This window comes from Tiliqua scincoides, chromosome 6, assembly GCF_035046505.1.
Source record: "Tiliqua scincoides isolate rTilSci1 chromosome 6, rTilSci1.hap2, whole genome shotgun sequence".
Classification (NCBI taxonomy): Eukaryota; Metazoa; Chordata; class Lepidosauria; order Squamata; family Scincidae; genus Tiliqua; species Tiliqua scincoides.
This window is the reverse complement of record NC_089826.1, coordinates 44216454-44234528: the sequence shown is the minus strand read 5'-3', so window position 1 is coordinate 44234528 and position 18075 is coordinate 44216454. Positions and strand designations below refer to the sequence as shown.

Sequence of the window (18075 nt, the reverse complement as noted above, 5' to 3'; positions counted from 1 at the left end):
CCTTGCAGAGCAGGTGGAAGAGGAATGCTGCAAGTCCATCAACAGTAGAAGAAAGAAGAGGCCTTGAAGAATTAATACCAATAGTCACAGGGGCCTTGGGTGCTATCCCAAAACAACTGGAAAAAAAACTTGAACACCATCAGGATGAGCACAAGTACCATCAGACAATTACAAAAGGCCGCCTTGCTAGGAACATTGCACATACTCCGATGATATTTGTAACGCGACATCAGGAAAACAAAAAATAACTACTTATCCTAGGTCCTTGGGAAGGACTCAATAGGTAGATATAAACAAAATCCAGTCCAAAACAACTGTGAAAATATAATGATGATGATGACGATGATAGGTGCCACTATTGTTTTGTATCTTACCAAGGGTTTAAAAAATAACTCATGACCAGCTTTGGAGGCCAGTTGCACCCTTCTTTGTGTTGCTAATTCCAAGTCAGGAAGCTCCCATAGATTTCATTCACAGAGTCAAAAGCTGTGTAAGCAAGGTGTGACTGCCCATGGCATTTTCAAAGAGTCCTGTGAGACTTCCTCCAAGTCAGCTTGGTGGTGATTGCTCTGGCAACTAAAAGTTATGGCCTTCCTTATGATCGGAGGCCTCTTGTCATTAGTCCTTCTTCAAATAATGCTAATGCTCTTCTGGGAAGCAGCCAGTACCCATACACATGTATATAAATGCATATTGCATCTTGTGTATTAAATAAAAAGAAATAAAATTGCATGTCTGGCAAGACCCAGTAATTGGGCTCATTCTGGAGAGAAGGAAGGACACAAGATTACATCCCTTTTTGGCTTACCTTCCTAGTAGTAGAAGCTACCAGAGATACTCACCTATAGTACTAAAATTTTTGCTAAGTAATCAAGCTCCAATTCTCACTTTGACTTATCTCCAGGTCAATCAGAGGGCAGAGCCTTTCAACTCTGAAAAGCTTTGGTTCTTGCTAAAGCTAAAGGTCATTTGTTTCTATCTTGTAGCTTTCCTGGGAAATTCCAGCCAAAGTTAACCTTTTATTCTCCTGCGATCTGGTTCCTTTTTGCAATGCTTGCATGCATTTGGCAGAGGTCTCTTTTTTTCAACACCAGGATGGGATCCATTTGAAATAAAAGTCACAGGCTACAGTGCACCATTATTTAAGAATAACTCCCATGGAAAGCAGTGGGTCTACTTCTGAGTAAAAAGGTTGCAAATATATGCAGCTGCATCTCTCTGCTGTGAATTGAATTGCACACTATCAGTTATGTGTTATGGGTTGTATGTTGTATATAGAGCTTCTGGCTTAACACACCAGACACCTTAAAGGTGGATTTGATTCATGGTTCTCCTGCAGTGGTTCCCAACCTTTTTCACTTGCATATCCCTTGGCAGCCCATTTCCATAAATTGTACCCTTCATATTAGCAAAATGTTTGTAATTAATAATACAAACCCTCATCTCCTCCACATGAAAGCCCAGACTTCATGTATTTATCACAGTGTTTTCTCTTTTTATCTGTTTGAAGAACAGAAGACTCTGCCTTTGTACTATTTTGTACCAGAAGTGTGCTGAGAAATTCTGGGTGATTGATCACTTTCCATATTATGTTTCAGCTTTTTTACTGTGTTGGTTTTCAATCACTGGTTCATACACGAATTGATCACTGAAAACTAGCTATTGGTTTCACAGCCAGCTAGCCACCTGCTTTCCTGCCTTGCTGGTCCTTGCAAGGCATTTCTGCCTTGCAAGTTCATTCTGGAGCACAACCTGCCTTTTTTTGCCGTTGTTCCATTCTTTTTCAAGTACCCCTAAAGGTTCTGTTGAATGTCCCTAGGAGTACATGAATACCAGGTTGGGAACCACTGTTTTACTACTATGTAGTTTACAGTGCACTTACTCTGATAGTGTTTACAAAATGGTGGTGAAGACCAGAATTTAAAAAGAATAAAAATGTATCTTATGATCTTTTACTATGTTTTTAATAAATTAGAGACTACAGTTCTTAGGTAACAATTAGTGGTAGATTATTTTTCAGGATCTGGCCTCGGGTAAATTCAGACAAAACTATAGTCAGACACCCCCCTAAGTTTAACCCCCGACTTATCCAAGGGTCATAGAAAATTCAATGATTTTTGGCTCAAACCTGCCCTTGACTTATCTGTGGGATGAACTTATGGGTGGGTGTCTGCGGTAATTGCTCAGCAGAACCTTCAAATCAAGCAGTCATCTTTACCGCATGCCACTCTTTGTCATGCACAATTGTCATTTCATGGAGAGCTGACGTATTTCTTCCTTAAGCTAACAAATTTCATCAGGCAGCCTCTTCTTTCCCTTTCCATTAATTTGTAAAGTATGCTTGTTGCAATCCGCTAAAAAGCCAGTGGCTATGGGCACTGAAGCCAGGGCACTGACCACATCTGACTTTTTGTCTTCTCCTTGGCTAGACTGCTTACTGTGTCACTTGAAGCTATCTACTCTGCAAACATTCTTCTTGTAGTGTTAAGTTCAGCTATCCTCTGCTCTTGGTCTGGAATACATAGGCTGATGAATTTATAGGCTGATGAGTGGCAAGTAGAGTGCACTGCTTGGAGGATAGTAGGGTGGGCTAAATTTGAGACCTCCCAGTAACTGTGGCAATGAGCCAAATGCTGCCCTCTTTGCCTGGTGATGTGCCAGCCTCTGTTCCTTCCACTCCCTGGATTGAAAAAGAAAGGGGGGGGGCAGAGCAGAAGAGTAAATGCAAAGGAGAGGAGAATGATGGACTAGAGTATCTCCTTCTTTATTTTCAAATCCAGGGACTGGGAAGGGGAAGAGCTGCAGTGGACTGAGAGGACAGAGCTGCATGCCATCTGCTAATCTGCTGCCTGAGGCAACTGCCTCAGTCAGCTTCATGAAGGGCCAAGCCTTGCTAAAGGGCCTTTTGGAGATGTCTAGTAACAGTCTGGTATTCTGATTATTGCAGACTAAAAATAAATTATTAGTAATACAATCTATTTTTTTTTTAAGTTGCTGGACATCAATGATTACTAGAAGCCCTGAAGTCTGAAAAGATCCCTTTCTGATGCCAGTTTCCTAACTTAAAGAAATGTTCCTTTTGCCAATTCTTTGTTTTGCAAGATAACATAATAGGATTGGCTCTTCCAAAGCCACACCCTTGCTTTCACAATCTAACCAAGGTGCCAAACCATCCTTCATCCCACACGCTGAAACATAACACTCCAAGCGATCTGGAAGTTATCCAAGAAACACCCAAGTCGAATACCCCACGCCTTAGATGCTGCAGGGACAGAGATCTCCCAGCCAGTCTACAAAAGGGCTAAGCATGTGTGCTAAACATAGCTTACAGGAAAGCAGAAATTAGAAGTCTCCAGCACGATGAAGTGAAATTCAAGAAGATCGTCTTTCATACGAGTGGGAGTGCATGGTTTTGACTGATACAGTAAGTGGTACTTTTGTCCTACATGAATCAAATCCCAATTTACCTCTTAGTCAGCCGATGAAATCCTAAACTTATATGCTCAGTTTCAGAATAACTTGCATCTTGGGCCCTCTCCAACTCAGTATGTCTACAGTTTCCGTGTCTTTTTTTTTTAAACTGTTCTCTTACAATATTGGAATCCACCTGCTATTCTTGGGAAGAACTCCAGTTATGAACTTCTTTGTTACCTGAAACTCTTCACTAATCCTAAATGTCCTCATGTGGCCCCATCTTAATGTTAGCTCTCCCATTTATCCAGACTTCTACTTACCAAATGTTTGGGCCAGTCATGCAATGCAAATGCCTATATATTAGTTATAGCTATAAAAGGCATGGTTTCAATGAGTTTTGAATAATGTCTTCAGAAGCCCATCTCACACACAGTGACCAAGTACTTTGACACAAGGAAATCTAATTTGATAGTTTTTCAGCATGAACAATTAGTATGGTTAGCCTCTCAAGTAATTATTCAATATATATCAAAATTGCCCTTTGCTTCCCAACACTTTTCTAGATCTTCATGATATGAGTGCTTAGGGTTTATATTAGCTGGAGAAGCAAGGAGGAAGAAATATATATTAGTTTTTTAATGGAACTTAAATTATGTTTCTAGGAAACTAGGTTGCTGATAAGATGTGCTCTTGCTTGGACTCCCCCCCCCCTTCACAATCCTGCAGAGGTACTCAAACTTTTCTGGCCAGTGGTTCCCTTGACCCCCGTGGCTGTTGGCCATGACTCCCCATCATGTTCCTGACAGCTGGAAGTGACATCATTAAACAGGAAGTGGCCAGAAACATTAACTACATTAAATATAATATTATATTATATTTATTATAATATAATATTAAATATTAATTATATATTAACTATAAATATTAATTATATTAATCATATCATTAATTAAATGTGCATCTTAAAATATTATTAATACACAGCAATATACATGCTTTATAAATGATCAGCTGCTGATCACTGTTGGAGACAGGATGCTGGAGTAGGTAGATTTTGTCTGGTCTAGGAGGACTCATTTTTTAAAAACTTTGTAAGCATACCAATAGAATTGTTTTATCAAATGAACTTTGTGAACAACCAGTCTGACCAACATTAGACACATACACCCCTGTGGACCCAAATCCAACTAGTCATTTCTCCCATTCTCCTTGGATAGGATTGAACCCTTTATTAATTTAATGAAATTAAATTTTTCCAGCAGCTGGTGGGGAAAACAAAAACAGACCATGAAAATATATCAGAGCTGATAAGGGTTTGGTTAGGAAGCTGATTTGTCTCCTATACTAGGAAATGCACAGCTCAAGCCTATGCATGTCTACTCAGAAGTAAGTCCCATTAGAGTCAATGGGGCTTACTCCCAGTAAAGTGTGGATAGGATTGGGCTGGCAATCACTTCAACAATGGCTGATAAGTATTTCCTTCAAATAGCAAGATTCATCACTTTAAAAATACAGCCTTTCCTCTTCTGTCAAACAAGATGATGAATAAATCTCTTTAAAAACAGTACCCTTTTTCTGCTCCTGGCCAAGTAAAGTGTGTGCTTGTCTCTCACCTCCCCCTTTGCCAACTGCATGGAAGCAACTTTAAGAGTCCTGATGACTGGTAAGATAGGAAGCGTTTTATATGGGGAGGGGGAGGAAAGTGGGAAGGTTTGGAGATCGAAAGGGGGAGTGGAAGAGGGAGGGGGTTGAAAAGAGAGATTTCACTTTGATGAGAAGCGATCCCAGGCTGGGAAATAGGAACCAACCAGACAAGGATCAGCGAGGGTTAAGGACTGCAATCTGAGCATGCTCGGAAGAGGGCAGGGCGGCAGCAGCCACTCTTGCAGCTGAGCAACTCCCATTTCTTCTGCTTTAAAAAAAAGGGCAGAGATGGGTAGAAGACGGGCTTGTATTCTGCCCAGGGGTGTGACTATATCACTGCGAGAGGGCATCCTGTGCCTTCCCTTTGAGTTCTTGGTGCCGCCCTAAAGAGCCGCGCCTCACAGTTTGAATAACACTGCAATACTGCAAACAGTATTGTTCAGCCAGTTAGCCATGAGCTGGTCCTGCTTTATAGGACTATCCTGTCCACAAGGCTGCCCTTTGTCTGTCCACCCACTTTGACTGTTCTTCCTCCACCTGCTCCCTGCATTAGAAAAGAATGAAAGAATTAGAATAGAATTTAAAAAGGAATTGTGGAGGCGAGGTAGGCTAGAGCATCTCCGATGCTGGCAGTCATCCTTCAGCGGACTTCTTTAGCTTGCATGTATCCCAGCAGTGCTTGCCAGCCCTGCTTGCCAGCCCTGCCTTCCCCTTGAAGGTTTGCTATTCTGAGGGCAGTAAGTGTCCTGCTTCTGCCACTGGACAGCAGGATTCATGTGCTGTTTATTTTCTGTGCCATGGGCACAGGGTTGACTAGCTCATGCAGGAGCAAACTACTGGCCACTCCTTGAGGCTTCCAAGTAAGGAGGCATAGGATCGTGCCCCAAAGCAGGCACCTTCTGTCCTTCCTATACCCATTCACTCCCACATTCAGACAAGCAGACAAAGGTATTTACTAAGATATTTCTTTCTTCTTCCCTGCCTCCCTCTTGTTCATGCCCTGCTGCAATTTGGGCTGCAAACATAGACACACTTTTTCTGGGAGCAAGCCCCACTGAACACAATAGGTCTTACTTTCGTAAAGGCATGCATGGATGATCATAACAGGATCATCTTACTGATGAGAGCTGCCCTGTTCTGGTTGGAATAAAGGAGAAGAAGAAGAGATGGAGGGAGAGACAACTAAGAGTGAATGGAGACAGAGGGCAGTAAAGGTGCCATCATCTCCTCCTAGCTACCTCAGCTGCCATCCTATATACATTTTCTCAGGAGAAAGCCCATTGCACCCAAAGAGACTGACTTCTGTGTAGACAAGCGTAGGGCAATATAAACATCAGCACTCCCCCCACCCCATAGGGATGAAAGTACTAATGGGAGAGAGGGCTCCATTGGCTGTCCCCTCCCTGCCCAGATGCCAACCATACAGCACACAATATCAAGCAAAAGACACTGAGCTCAAAGATTAAGATGTAAAAAGTTGGAAAGGGGTACTTGGATATTCTATGACCAAAAAACAACAATAACAAAAAAAACAACAACTCATGGATCACTTAGAGATAAGGAAATCCATATGGTTTTTGCATCCAGACTTGCACTTATTCCATAGAATTCACATTTCCATGTGGGTTTGTGCATGTTTGTTCTGGGCCTTAGATAAAATACCAATTCCTCAGATACCCTGTCCGGAACCCATCTTTCATTGACCACTGCTTAGAGATAAGGGCAAGTTTCACATTTTATTTCACAGCTGTGCTTTGTTTTCATGAGGAACATATAACATTTTCAGTGGAACTGAAAATCCATGCACAGAATACTGGGATCCACATGATTCTTCTAGCTGATACTGTTCCTCCAGCAGGATGTGGGCTAGGACCTTGCCAGTTACTCTCCATTAGTTCTGCCCAAGCATTGGGATATATATATTGGACTCCATGATTGATGAATGGTGTGCCAAGAGATAACCAACTGTTAACACTGTTCTTGACACAGTGATTGAACCTATCTCTGGTTTAGGTCATCCCAAACCTAATATCAGCAGGTTCACAACCATGCTGTGAACATGCTGATACAGAGCAGGTTCACACCATGTTTACATTTGTCTCCAGTAAGTCATGTTGTGTGTCCATCTCTGTATTCCCACCCTCTGCCTTTCTTATACTCCTCTAGTAGCCAAAACCAAGCATTGACATTACAAATATAAGACCTAAAAAGTTTTTAGGACAGAATGTTATTTTGATTCCTGCAAATATTTATAGACCGCTTTTAACAGAAGAGTTGGCCACACATATACGTATACACATATTGCACATCAAATACCCAATATGTCAGTGGTTCTCACACGTTTAGCACTGGGACCCATTTTTTAGAATGAGAATTTGTCAGGACCCACCGGAAGTTATGTCATGACCTGAAGTGACATCATCAAGCAGGAAAATAGGTTTTAGAGGCAAGCTGCCTCTGATTGCCAGTTGCAGGGGAGGGCACCAGGACACAGATTGTGTCTGTTGTCTTGTGTGCTCCCAGGGGCATTTGGTGCGCCACTTTGAGATACAGGAAGCTGGACTAGATGGGCCTTTGGACTGATCCAGCAGGGCTCTTCTTATGTTCTTATGTAAAATGTTTAACAATCCTAGGCTGCAATTCTACCCACACTTACCTAGGAGTAAGTTTTATTTTCTATCATTGTTAAAGGAATATACATAGTAGCTTGTTAAAAGTACAGGTCTATAACATTTCCCTAAATGCAGTCACATACCATGGTACCATCAAGTCTATTAAAAATAAAACATTGGAAAGAATGGGGACCCACCTGAAATTGGCTCGCTCACTAGGTGGGTCCCAACTCACATTTGAGAAACACTGCAATATGTTGTTATGGTAATGTCAAAAAATATATTTTTATAGCTTTTAATTCTGTGATGTGGGGCAAAAACTTGGGGAAATGAATTATTTTAAATGTATTTTCTGGTTTTGTTATCCCACTTCCATCGTAAATGCTTGAGTGGTACATGCAAATTAGGCCCAAATCCTAACCCACTTCCCAGCACTGGCATAGCTGTGGCAGTGGGACGTGTGCTGAATGCTACAGTTGGGTGACATTCACGGAGACCTCCTCAAAATAAGGGAATGTTTGTTTCCTTACAGGGAGCTGCCCTGCCCTTATGTCAGTACTGAACAGTGGGTTAGGATTGTGCCCTTAGACTGCAGTCATATACAGACTTGGGAGAATGTCCCACTGAACTCAGTTGTGCTTATTTTTGAAGAGACATGCTTAGGATTGCACTGTCAAATAGGTTTACCACTGAATACATCTGCTTCTTTTAAGCTCATTGTTGGGAGCTGCAAAAATGCTTAAAGGAGGAAGGGGATGAAGGGAAGAGAATGTGTGTGAAGAAGTGCAAATTTACAGTATGGATTTTTTTTTTTAAGAAGTGTTTTCTTTCACTGATGGTAAGTTGAAATAGACATTCTTTCCTATTGAAGTGGGGAAGAAGGACAGGAAACTAGGAGAAAGACTGTGTAGAAAAGCAGTTGTCTGTACTCATCTCTAGTAAGGAAAATTCTGCCTAATGTTCAGACTTTTAAGTGTGTAAGGAGGCATGAAACAGCTGTCCTATTAAGCGGTGAGTGAAAGTTACTCTGTACATGCTCAGGGGTCCTTTTCCTCCCGTATCTGAATGTTCAGTCCTGGTACTGAACACAGAGTGAAACTATCTTGGGCCCCAATCCTTGGAGCCATAAGGCACATTTGCGGGCCCTAGCACCGGTGGAGCACCAGACCTCTGCCACTTGGCGGTCGAGTGGACTGTCAGGCAGCGGAGAGGTAGGTTGAGTTGTGGGGTGAGGCGGGGAGGAGGCATTTTGGGGCGGGGGGAGGTGGAGGCTGGGTGGGGAGACGGCGGGGAGGAGGCATGCCAGGGGAGGGAGCAGGGCAGGAGAGAGACAGGACCAGTGGAGCTTTGCTCAATGAGATCCTGAGCCTCCGTGTCAGGCTGTCTGCCCAACATGGAGGCTCTAAACTCTAAGCTGACCTTCAGGTTGTCATAGAATTGATAGCCCCATTGTGGGACTACTCACTTTACACAGGGGAAGGGGACAAAAGTCCCCTTCTCCTTAGGAAGTGGTAGCAGCTGCCTGGGGTGCGCTGGATGAAGTGGCAGCCATTTTTGATGCTGCTGCAGCCCCGCACACCGGGCTGCTCAGGATTGGGCTGCTTGTAATTTGCCTTGGCACAAGTTAAGAATCAGTAGGGGGATGCAAAGACAAGCGTTTTGGGACAGGGGAGGGAGGGCAGTGGGCGTTGCCTGATGCAGGTGGGGAGCAGCAGGCAGGGCCAGGATCCTACGGTTATGCTGGATCCTGATCCTGTTCCTGGGTGGCACAGAGTGGCCTCTGGCCGCTTTGTTCTGTTCAGATTTGCACCACCTCCTGAAGTGGTGCAGATCTGAATAGACCCATTGGGGCCTGTGCAGAGCGACACAAGGTAAGGGGAAAGTTTTCCCCTTACCTTGGGTTACGCCGATTCTGGCCCCAAACGTGCACTGGATACAGTGCGGGCCCACTGGCCTGCCTGTCCAGCACAAGTCAGGATAGGGCTGATAATATATTTACTCACCATGAACAATGAACTTGTGTTTTAATCCAGTCAGCTCTTGTTTCATACCCTGTAAATAATTATAAAGCTTGAAAATTTCTTATTTATCTTTTGTATTAAAAGGTATGTATGTATGTAAAAAAGGAGTTCAGTCAGCATATTTCCGAGAGCTGCACATTACACAGGCCAACACACATTTTGCTTCCTTAAACGTTACACCAATTCCTGGGTATATTTGGGATACTGATTCCAAAAATGGCATCTGTTTTGCCCTATCATGTCTATTTTTGGAGATATAGTATAGCCTCATTAGTGAATGTTTCAAGCAGCTTCCTCATGAGGAAGCCTGCACCATGGCTTCCTCATGAGGAAGCTGCTTGAACCATTCACTAATGAGGCTATACTATATTTCCAAAACTAGACGTGATAAGGCAAAACGGATGCCATTTTTGGAATTGGCACCCCAAATTCATATCAAACCATCATAAAGTTTGGGAAAAACATTTCTGACTCTCAATTTTGTAGGCCTGTGTTATATGTCAAAGGCCACAATCCTAACCAACTTTCCAGCACTGACAAGGGCAATGCAACTCTAAGGTAAGGAAACAAACATGATTGTCCATGATTGTCCATGATGGTCCCCCGACTGCAGGATGAAGCACATGCCCCAGTGGCACAGCTATGCAGGTGCTGGAAAGTTGTTTAGGATTGTGCCCAAAGAGTCACTTGTGGCTTGTGAGCCATGGTTTGGCCAGTCTTGCTCCATTATTTCTTAACTCTTGTTTCTGTTTACAGTTCTGTACTGTAGGTTCAATGACTCATCTTGGGCTAAATTTAATGCTGTGCTTACTTGCTTGATGAATCTCAATTGTGCTGGCCCACTATTCTCCACAAGTCCGATAGATTTGACTATTGGACACCACCCAGCCCAGCAACTCATGCCCAGGAGTGTCCCTATTTTCATTTGTGATACCATGCTTCCCTGAAAATAAGACACTGTCTTATATTTTTTTTGGCTCAAAAAAACACACTAGGTCTTATTTTCAGGGTAGGTCTTATTTTTTTTAATGTACAACAATGTACTGCCTGCCTGTCTACTCAGAAGTCAGTCCCTTTATAGTTAATGGGACTTACTCCCTGGAAGGTGTGGAGAGGGTGTCCCCTCACTGCCCAGGAGTATGCCTGTCTACTCAGAAGTCAGTCCCTTCATAGTTAATGGGACTTACTCCCTGGAAAGTGTGGAGAGCCTCAGAACCCAGTAGGCAGGGTTGCCTTGCTTGCTGCTTCCGCCTCAGCTCCTCCTCAGCGTCCTCTGCCCAAGGCAGCACAGCAGGCGTGCGCAGGAGTGCAGCACGCCACCTAGTCACGTTGTCACCTAGTCACCTAGTCAGCAACGCAGTCAGGTTGTCCACCCGCCCCTGCCCAAGGACCCCTTCTGCTCCCCCCCATCCTGGCCCTGATCACAACTAGGTCTTATTTTCAGGGTAGGTCGTATATTTTAGCAATTCTCAAAAAACACACTAGGTCTTATTTTCGGGGTAGGTCCTGTTTTTCGGGGAAACACAGTTTGTTGGAGGGTATAAACATGATGCGAATTGCATGTATAAGGTGCATATAGTATCATCTAAGTAAAATCAACCCATAGAGAGGAGAAAACAAAACTCTATGTACAATTTGTTAGGAACATGGTTTTTTTAAATTTATTCTGCATGTATTCTCTAGCAAGAGTCTACTTTGGAGTAGCTGCACTTGCACTTGAACAGTAAAACAGACTTGAAAAGAAAGTTATAGGGTTCTATTTCATACCATGATGCTGCCCAACTTTAAAAAACATTATATTTATGAATGTCCTGATTTGATGTGCATCTCCCTATACAGTACTCAATTTATGGATACAATGGAAAAAGGAACATTTTAACCAGCCCAACATCTTGTTACACTAACACTCCATCCTGTGACAAACTGGATATGATGATGTCCCCATTGGGGCACAGAGCATGGAGCTTTTTCAGTCGGGGCACAGAGCTTTTTCTCATTGCAATCCCCCCACCACCACCACCACCACAAAACTCTAATAAACCCTTCAAGGCTGTGCAGAAGCATATGATCTAAGGTACAAAGTGGCCGATATTCTTTTCAGAAGTGTCACTGAGGGATTGCCTACAAGCCTTTTATTGCTGCAAGAACAGTTTGGTTCATCCTGAGCAGAATGGAAGGAGGGTTTCAGAAAACAAACAATCAACTCAAATCTAGATGGAATAGTTAAATGTAAACAAATATTTGCTGCATATAACTGCCAGCTTGGAAAGAAACATCACTTATTATGGAGGATTAGATTCATGCATTCATCATTTATATAGCACTTTTAGTATGAAGAATGCTTTACAATCTATACCTCCCTAACTTTCCATAAATCCGCATTTCACTGCACATCCTTGTTAACTTAATCCATTGTATAATTATTTGTAGCTGAAAAAGCAAGACTAGGGCAATAATTCTACAGAATGTTTTCTTTTGTTACCCCACAACAATTTTTTTAAACCTCCTTTCTGCAGCTTCTGTTACAGCTCAAGAATGTAAAATATTGGCTAGGGCCTTCTGTGTTCCACTGTCCTCTACTGGATAAAATATCACAGCTACTGACTCAAGCTGTGCCTATGACTCATCATCTTTTCAAGCAGGTGTCCTACAAAAAAAGGCATAAGCAATATCTAATGTGCATCCAGGTAAGGCCTGAAGAGCTCCATAATGTAGCATACAGATCTGTTGGTATTGTTTATTGTGCCATTTACTTGTTCAGTAAGTAACTCTGTGAGCAACAATCATTGTGTTCTTCTTTCTTCTACAGTGTATTAAGCTTGTATCTTCAGCTCTCCACTGAAACCAAAGTCCCAGTTTGTCACCTATGTCTAGACCCAGATGCTGCTGTTAAGACATTTCAATCAATAGAACCTTGCCTCTTTTAAGGATCAAATGCCACAGGGAAAGGCCGTAGTCCATGCTTTCTGGGTAGGTGATCCCATGCTTAATCCCTGGCATCTTCAGATAAGAGCTTCAGAGCTGCTGCCAGTTTCTGTACTGACTCGGACCAGTGAATTGACTCAGCCTATGTAAGTAAGGAAAAGGCTGCATGAATGTTTGCTTCCACAGGTGACAGCACCACCTTGCACTAGCAAGAACAGAAAGGACATTAAATCATAAGGAATGGTTAACCTTATTTGTTGTGAGCATATACCAGGAGGTGGCATTGCCCTTCTTTTGCATGTGGTAAAATAAGCTTAGGAAAGGGCCTCAAGGTGATAACTATTCAAGATAGTAGTTAACATAATGCGATAGCTCTTGTGAGACACTGTTCATCTTCCGCAGCCAAAAAAAGGGAGAGAGGAAAGACTGATGTATCTTGCAGCTTAATCTTTCAAAATCCATCTTTCATGGGCACAATGAATGATGTTAGAAGACATTCACACATCTAACTGTATGGAAAAGTAATAACTATTCAGTCCCACAGGGTAAATGACAGAGAAAAGAACAATGCATTTCATTTTTATGGACCTGCCTCCAGCTGCTCGATAATAGAACACCTACAGCTGACTGACTGTATACCAAATTGTGCCCACCATTTTGTAGTGGACAAAACCCTTCACTTCTATGGAACAAGTATGCTGGACCAAAGTCTGACAAATTTTAACTAGATCAGCCTACAAATACATACTGTGAGATTCTGGAAGTATCCAATGCTGCCTTAATTTCCAATCCCATAGTGGAAGCTTTCACTCCTATACCACTCTTAAAGATACAGGAACTTTTTCAGAGCCTTGACAACCCTCATATTTATATGTTAATAGTGAACTCAGATAGCCAAGTGTCTATCAATTTGAAAGCAAAGCAGAAGATATAAGCAAAATAAGATAATGGTTTCTACATATTTGGGGCTCTCTAGGTATGCAGAAGTATAATATAAGTCAATGATTTAAAATAATACATTTATTTAATCAGGGCTTTTTTTTGTAATGGAATGCACCGGAACAACGTTCCGGCACCTTTTTTCCCCCCTCCAGTCTGCCCCCACCTTTGTTCCCCCCTGCCTGCACCACCCCGTCCCCTTTTTTTTCCCTCCTCTTTGCCCCCACCTTTTTTTCCCTGGCTGCACCACCCTGCTCTGCACTGCTGGCTAGGGAGGGATTCAAACCTCCAACCTTGTGCTCCACAGCCCAGCACTCACCGGAAGTGATACCATGACCGGAAGTGACATCTTCAAGCAGGAAGAGTTTTAACAATCCGAGACTGCAATGCTACCCATACTTACCCAGGAGTAAGTCACATTAACTATCATTGTTAAAAGCATAAAAACATAGCAGCCTGTACAGATCAGTAACATTTCCCCAAATGCAGTCACATGCCATGGTAGCATCAAGTCTAATAGATTAAAAATAAAATATTGAAATGAATGGGGACCCACCTGAAATTGGCTCATGACCCACCTAGTGGGTCCTGACCACAGTTTGAGAAACACTGGTGTTAACCATATGAAATGAATATGTGAGGGTTTTTAGCTTTCATTTTGTCATGCCCTACATTCTTCTTGGATGTCCTACATTTTGGGGCGCCTTGTCCTCTTTTGGGGTTAGGGCATCTGGTCATGTCTTTCCACAGGTCTTCCCCCTTGGTTCTGGGCAGTGATGGCCACCACAGCAGCCTCAATCACCTTTGCCTCTTCCCCACTGTGGTACCCAGAGAGAGAGCACATGAACATCATCTCTGTCCCCTAGCTTGCCCCCCCTTCTCTCTTGGCAGCACAGTGGGTAGGAATGGAGTCATCTGGGGGTTTCCAGGAGGATGGGAGGCCCCGGGGAGATCTTAGGTGTGTGCCAGAGAAAGGCACCCTGCTGATGCAGCATCCCTCCCTCTGCCTTGTACTCAGAACTACATTTCCCAGGAGGCTCCGCAACCGCAGACGCATCACCTGACACCACCCCAGCTCCGTTGAAAATGGCGGCCCCCAGGATGAGGCGCTGCTGGCACTGGCTTCGGGCTGGGAACTTCAGCACCGCGGATGGCGCTCCACTCCCGGCTTCCGTAGCCACCCGCGAAGTCCGTCGCAGCGCAGAGGCTGCGGCCAAGGGGAACCGGTACGTCGAGGGTGGGAAGCAGGAGACCCACTCTGGGGCTGCGGAGCCCGGGAAGGGGGCACCGAGGGGGGCGCCGCAGTGCCTGGTCTGCGCTCCGGTTCAGCAGCACTGCGTCCTCCCGACGCCTGTGCATGTGCAGTGGCCGTCAGCTCAGTCCTAGCCATGGAACTTAGATGAATGGCTGGAATGAATGGGCCCAAATGTCCAGGATTCCTCCAAGCACCAACACAGCCCAAGAAATAAAGCACACACACTTAAATGGACCCACATTCCCCCACCCCACAAGCACAACTCTGATTGTGTTTGGTCAACTGGGCCAGAGGCTCTCAGGGGATCAGAGGCTGGCCACTGGCCGGATAGCAGCTCTCCATGGGCCACATCTGGCAGCCAGACCGGGTTTTGGAGGCCCCTGGTTTAGAAGAGGGAAATTCAGCAGGTGCAACTTGTCATTTCACAGATGACAAACTGCACCTGCTGAAATTCTCTCTCCTACACAATTGCTAAAGGTCCAGGATCCCTAAAGTTGAAAGTTTGCCCACCCCTGCTCTTGGGCAGAGTGTGCTGCCTGCTCCCCTTTTTACTTATCTTGCCACTCAAGCCTCCTTTGAGCAGAGGCTTGAAGACAGCCACTCCCCACCCGGTTTCAGTGCAAGCCCACCAATAGCAGACTGCTCCTGTCTCTGCAACATGACGCAGCAGCACTGCATGAATTTCCAATCCTCCTCAATGGAGTGAGATGACCTGGGCAGTCCCCCCAGGTCAGGCTCTTCCCAGTTCTTACTGAGAGTTCTGCGGAGAGTGTCTGTGTGGCAGGGTCGTGCAGTTGGTGGGGAGGCAGGTGATGCAGAGCCTCCCCTCTAGAGGCCTTCAAAAAGGTGGGTTGTGTGTGCTTGCACACCTTCACATGGCAACAGCACTTTTCAAAGGACTCCGGTCAGGTGGCTCTGCCTCACCTGCCTCCCCACCCACCTCACATCCCTGGAAGGTTCCTTCCTTCCTCTGAGTCCAGGCCTTGCCCAAAGACTGAAGTGGGCCCTCTTCCCACTCCTGGACTCAGTCAATGAGAATAAGAGAAGGGAGAGTATTCCTTAACTGGAAACTGTGTAAATGCAACTTTTGTTGGTTTTTGCCCTGTTCCTTTTTTAAAGGTTGGCAATAAGTATTTGCTTCTGAATTTGATGGTAAAGCAAAATAAAAAATAAAATCCTGGGTCATTAATCATGTGCGCATGTTAATGCCTGTGGGGTGTCTACACTCCTTAGGGCCCCGATCGAATCCAACTTTCCAGCACTGGTGCTGTCGCAATGCAACCCCAACTAAGGGAACAAATGTTCCCATACCTTGAGGAAGCCTCTGTGACTGCCTCCCCACCACAGGATGCAGCACATACCCTATTGGCACAGCTGTACCGGCACCTAGAAAATTGGATAGGATTTGGCCCTTAGTTTCTTTAGACTGCCTGGTTTCTAAAATGGCTGTATAGAAAGAAAGGCACTTCGTATATGTTCCAAAGCACTCTTGAGCAGTGTTTCTCAACCAGTGATATGGGTAGCATTGGTGGTACTCACAGGACTCCTGGACATCTGCTGCCTGATTGTAAGACCAGCAATATGATGCGACAAAGAGTTAGAAGGCTCAGCAACATGGGCAGAGGTCCAGTGTGTGCTTTTTGAATGTTCCAAAAACCCTTCTGTCTGCTCTGAGCATCTTACTGGTCACATCTGTCCTCTCAACCTGTAAGTAACTGGCCAAGTAACTAGTAACTTCTGGTGGTACTTCTAGTAGGTGGACCATTCAAATTGGTATGGTGGGAGACAAATGTTGAGAAACGCTGCTTTTGAACATTTTGTACATGCAAGTGTTGCACTATGAAGTCAGTTTGCTATGAACGTTAGAGACCCAGATTCAAATGCTCATTAAATTGAGTGGGACTGATTTCTGAATAAACATGCACAGGATCAGATATGTGGATTAAAGAACATAGTTTTAAAAAATATATTATCATTGCCCTTTGTTTCTTTCTTCATAGACATTATGATTCACCCTTTCTTCACCAATGTCTTCCTTCCCCAACCTAGGTACAGTCAAGGAACTGAATATATTAGCAATTAATAGTTGCCATTAATTAATTATCAATTAATATTAGCAATTAATTATTGCTATTTAGCAAAGGCCTGAGATGGATGGTTTCTGTTTTGTTTTTAGTGAGCAGGTCTGCTAGTAAGATAAAACTTTTTAGATCATTAAGGCTGCAATCCTATCCACACTCTCCTGAGAGTAAGCCCCATTGAACAAAATAGGACTTTCTTCTGAGTAGACCTGGTTAGGATTGTGCCTAAGTCTCATATTAAATGAGCACTATATTGTAGTGTTCTTCTTAAGAGCATTGGCCGTAGATCAGTATAATCTGCTGCAGAGGGTTGATATGAGGATCATGGGGGGAGCCACATATGCCACCCTGAGCTCCTTGGATAAATTGTGGAATAAAAATGAAATACAGTAGACTGAAACTTTTGATCTTTTTAGGAGCTAGCAGTGCCACTGCTGCCACCTCCTAGTTCAGTGCTGTGGCAGCCTGAGAGTGCTGAGCATCTTTGTGCATGTGGGGGAGGATGCCATCTTGTTTTTTTGTTTCAGACAGAAAATGTTCTGATCATGCTATGTTCTGATCATGCTATGCATCCTGCCTCATTTCCTAAGGCTGTAGTTTCTCTTATCAGTTTTCCAGGATCTCAATTCTTTGCACTGCACAGAGCATCTGTTCATCTGATTATCATTCTGTCACAAAGGTCTGAGACAGGGTGATGGTAGGCTGACAAAAAAGGACAGAGAGAAAATATTAAAGCTGTTTAAATTTGCCTTGTTTTCTTAGTTTGAAATAAAAATTGAAGTGTAGGTAAACTGAGCACATTAAGTACAGAATTCAAATTAATATTTTGTTTATCCAATTGAAGGTATCAACTTAGAAATGTTTTATTTTTCACATTTTTATGCAACCCTTCTTCCAAAGATCTGTGTGATATGCATGGTTCCTCTCCTTTTGTCTTCACAACAACCCTATGTGAGGTCAGTGAGGCCAAGAGAGAGACTGGCTCACGGTCACCCTGAAAGCTTCATGGCTGAGTGGGGATTTGAAACTGGGTTTTCCAAGTGTACATCCAAACCATTACACCATCCTGGCTTATGTCAAGCTCCTGTGTAGACTGAGGGCCACTTCACAAATGTCACTTCTCTCACAGCATGTAGGCAGGGTCCCCAAACAAAGCCCCCCTCCCCAAGTCTAGTAGAATTATA

At 43.7% G+C, this 18075-nt stretch overlaps 1 protein-coding gene across 2 annotated transcripts in view; it reads left to right on the top strand.

The window, feature by feature from the left end:
* Positions 1-14642: 14642 nt before the first annotated feature.
* GATB (glutamyl-tRNA amidotransferase subunit B) overlaps positions 14643-18075 on the top strand; it is a 56657-nt gene continuing 53224 nt past the window's right edge. For both annotated transcript variants that reach the window (XR_010794701.1, XM_066632978.1), the window contains exon 1: positions 14643-14781. Coding sequence is in view for 1 of the 2 variants with exons in the window: in XM_066632978.1 (XP_066489075.1) it covers positions 14657-14781 (125 nt within the window). In the remaining variant the exon portion in view is untranslated. The remainder of the gene's footprint in view (positions 14782-18075) is intronic.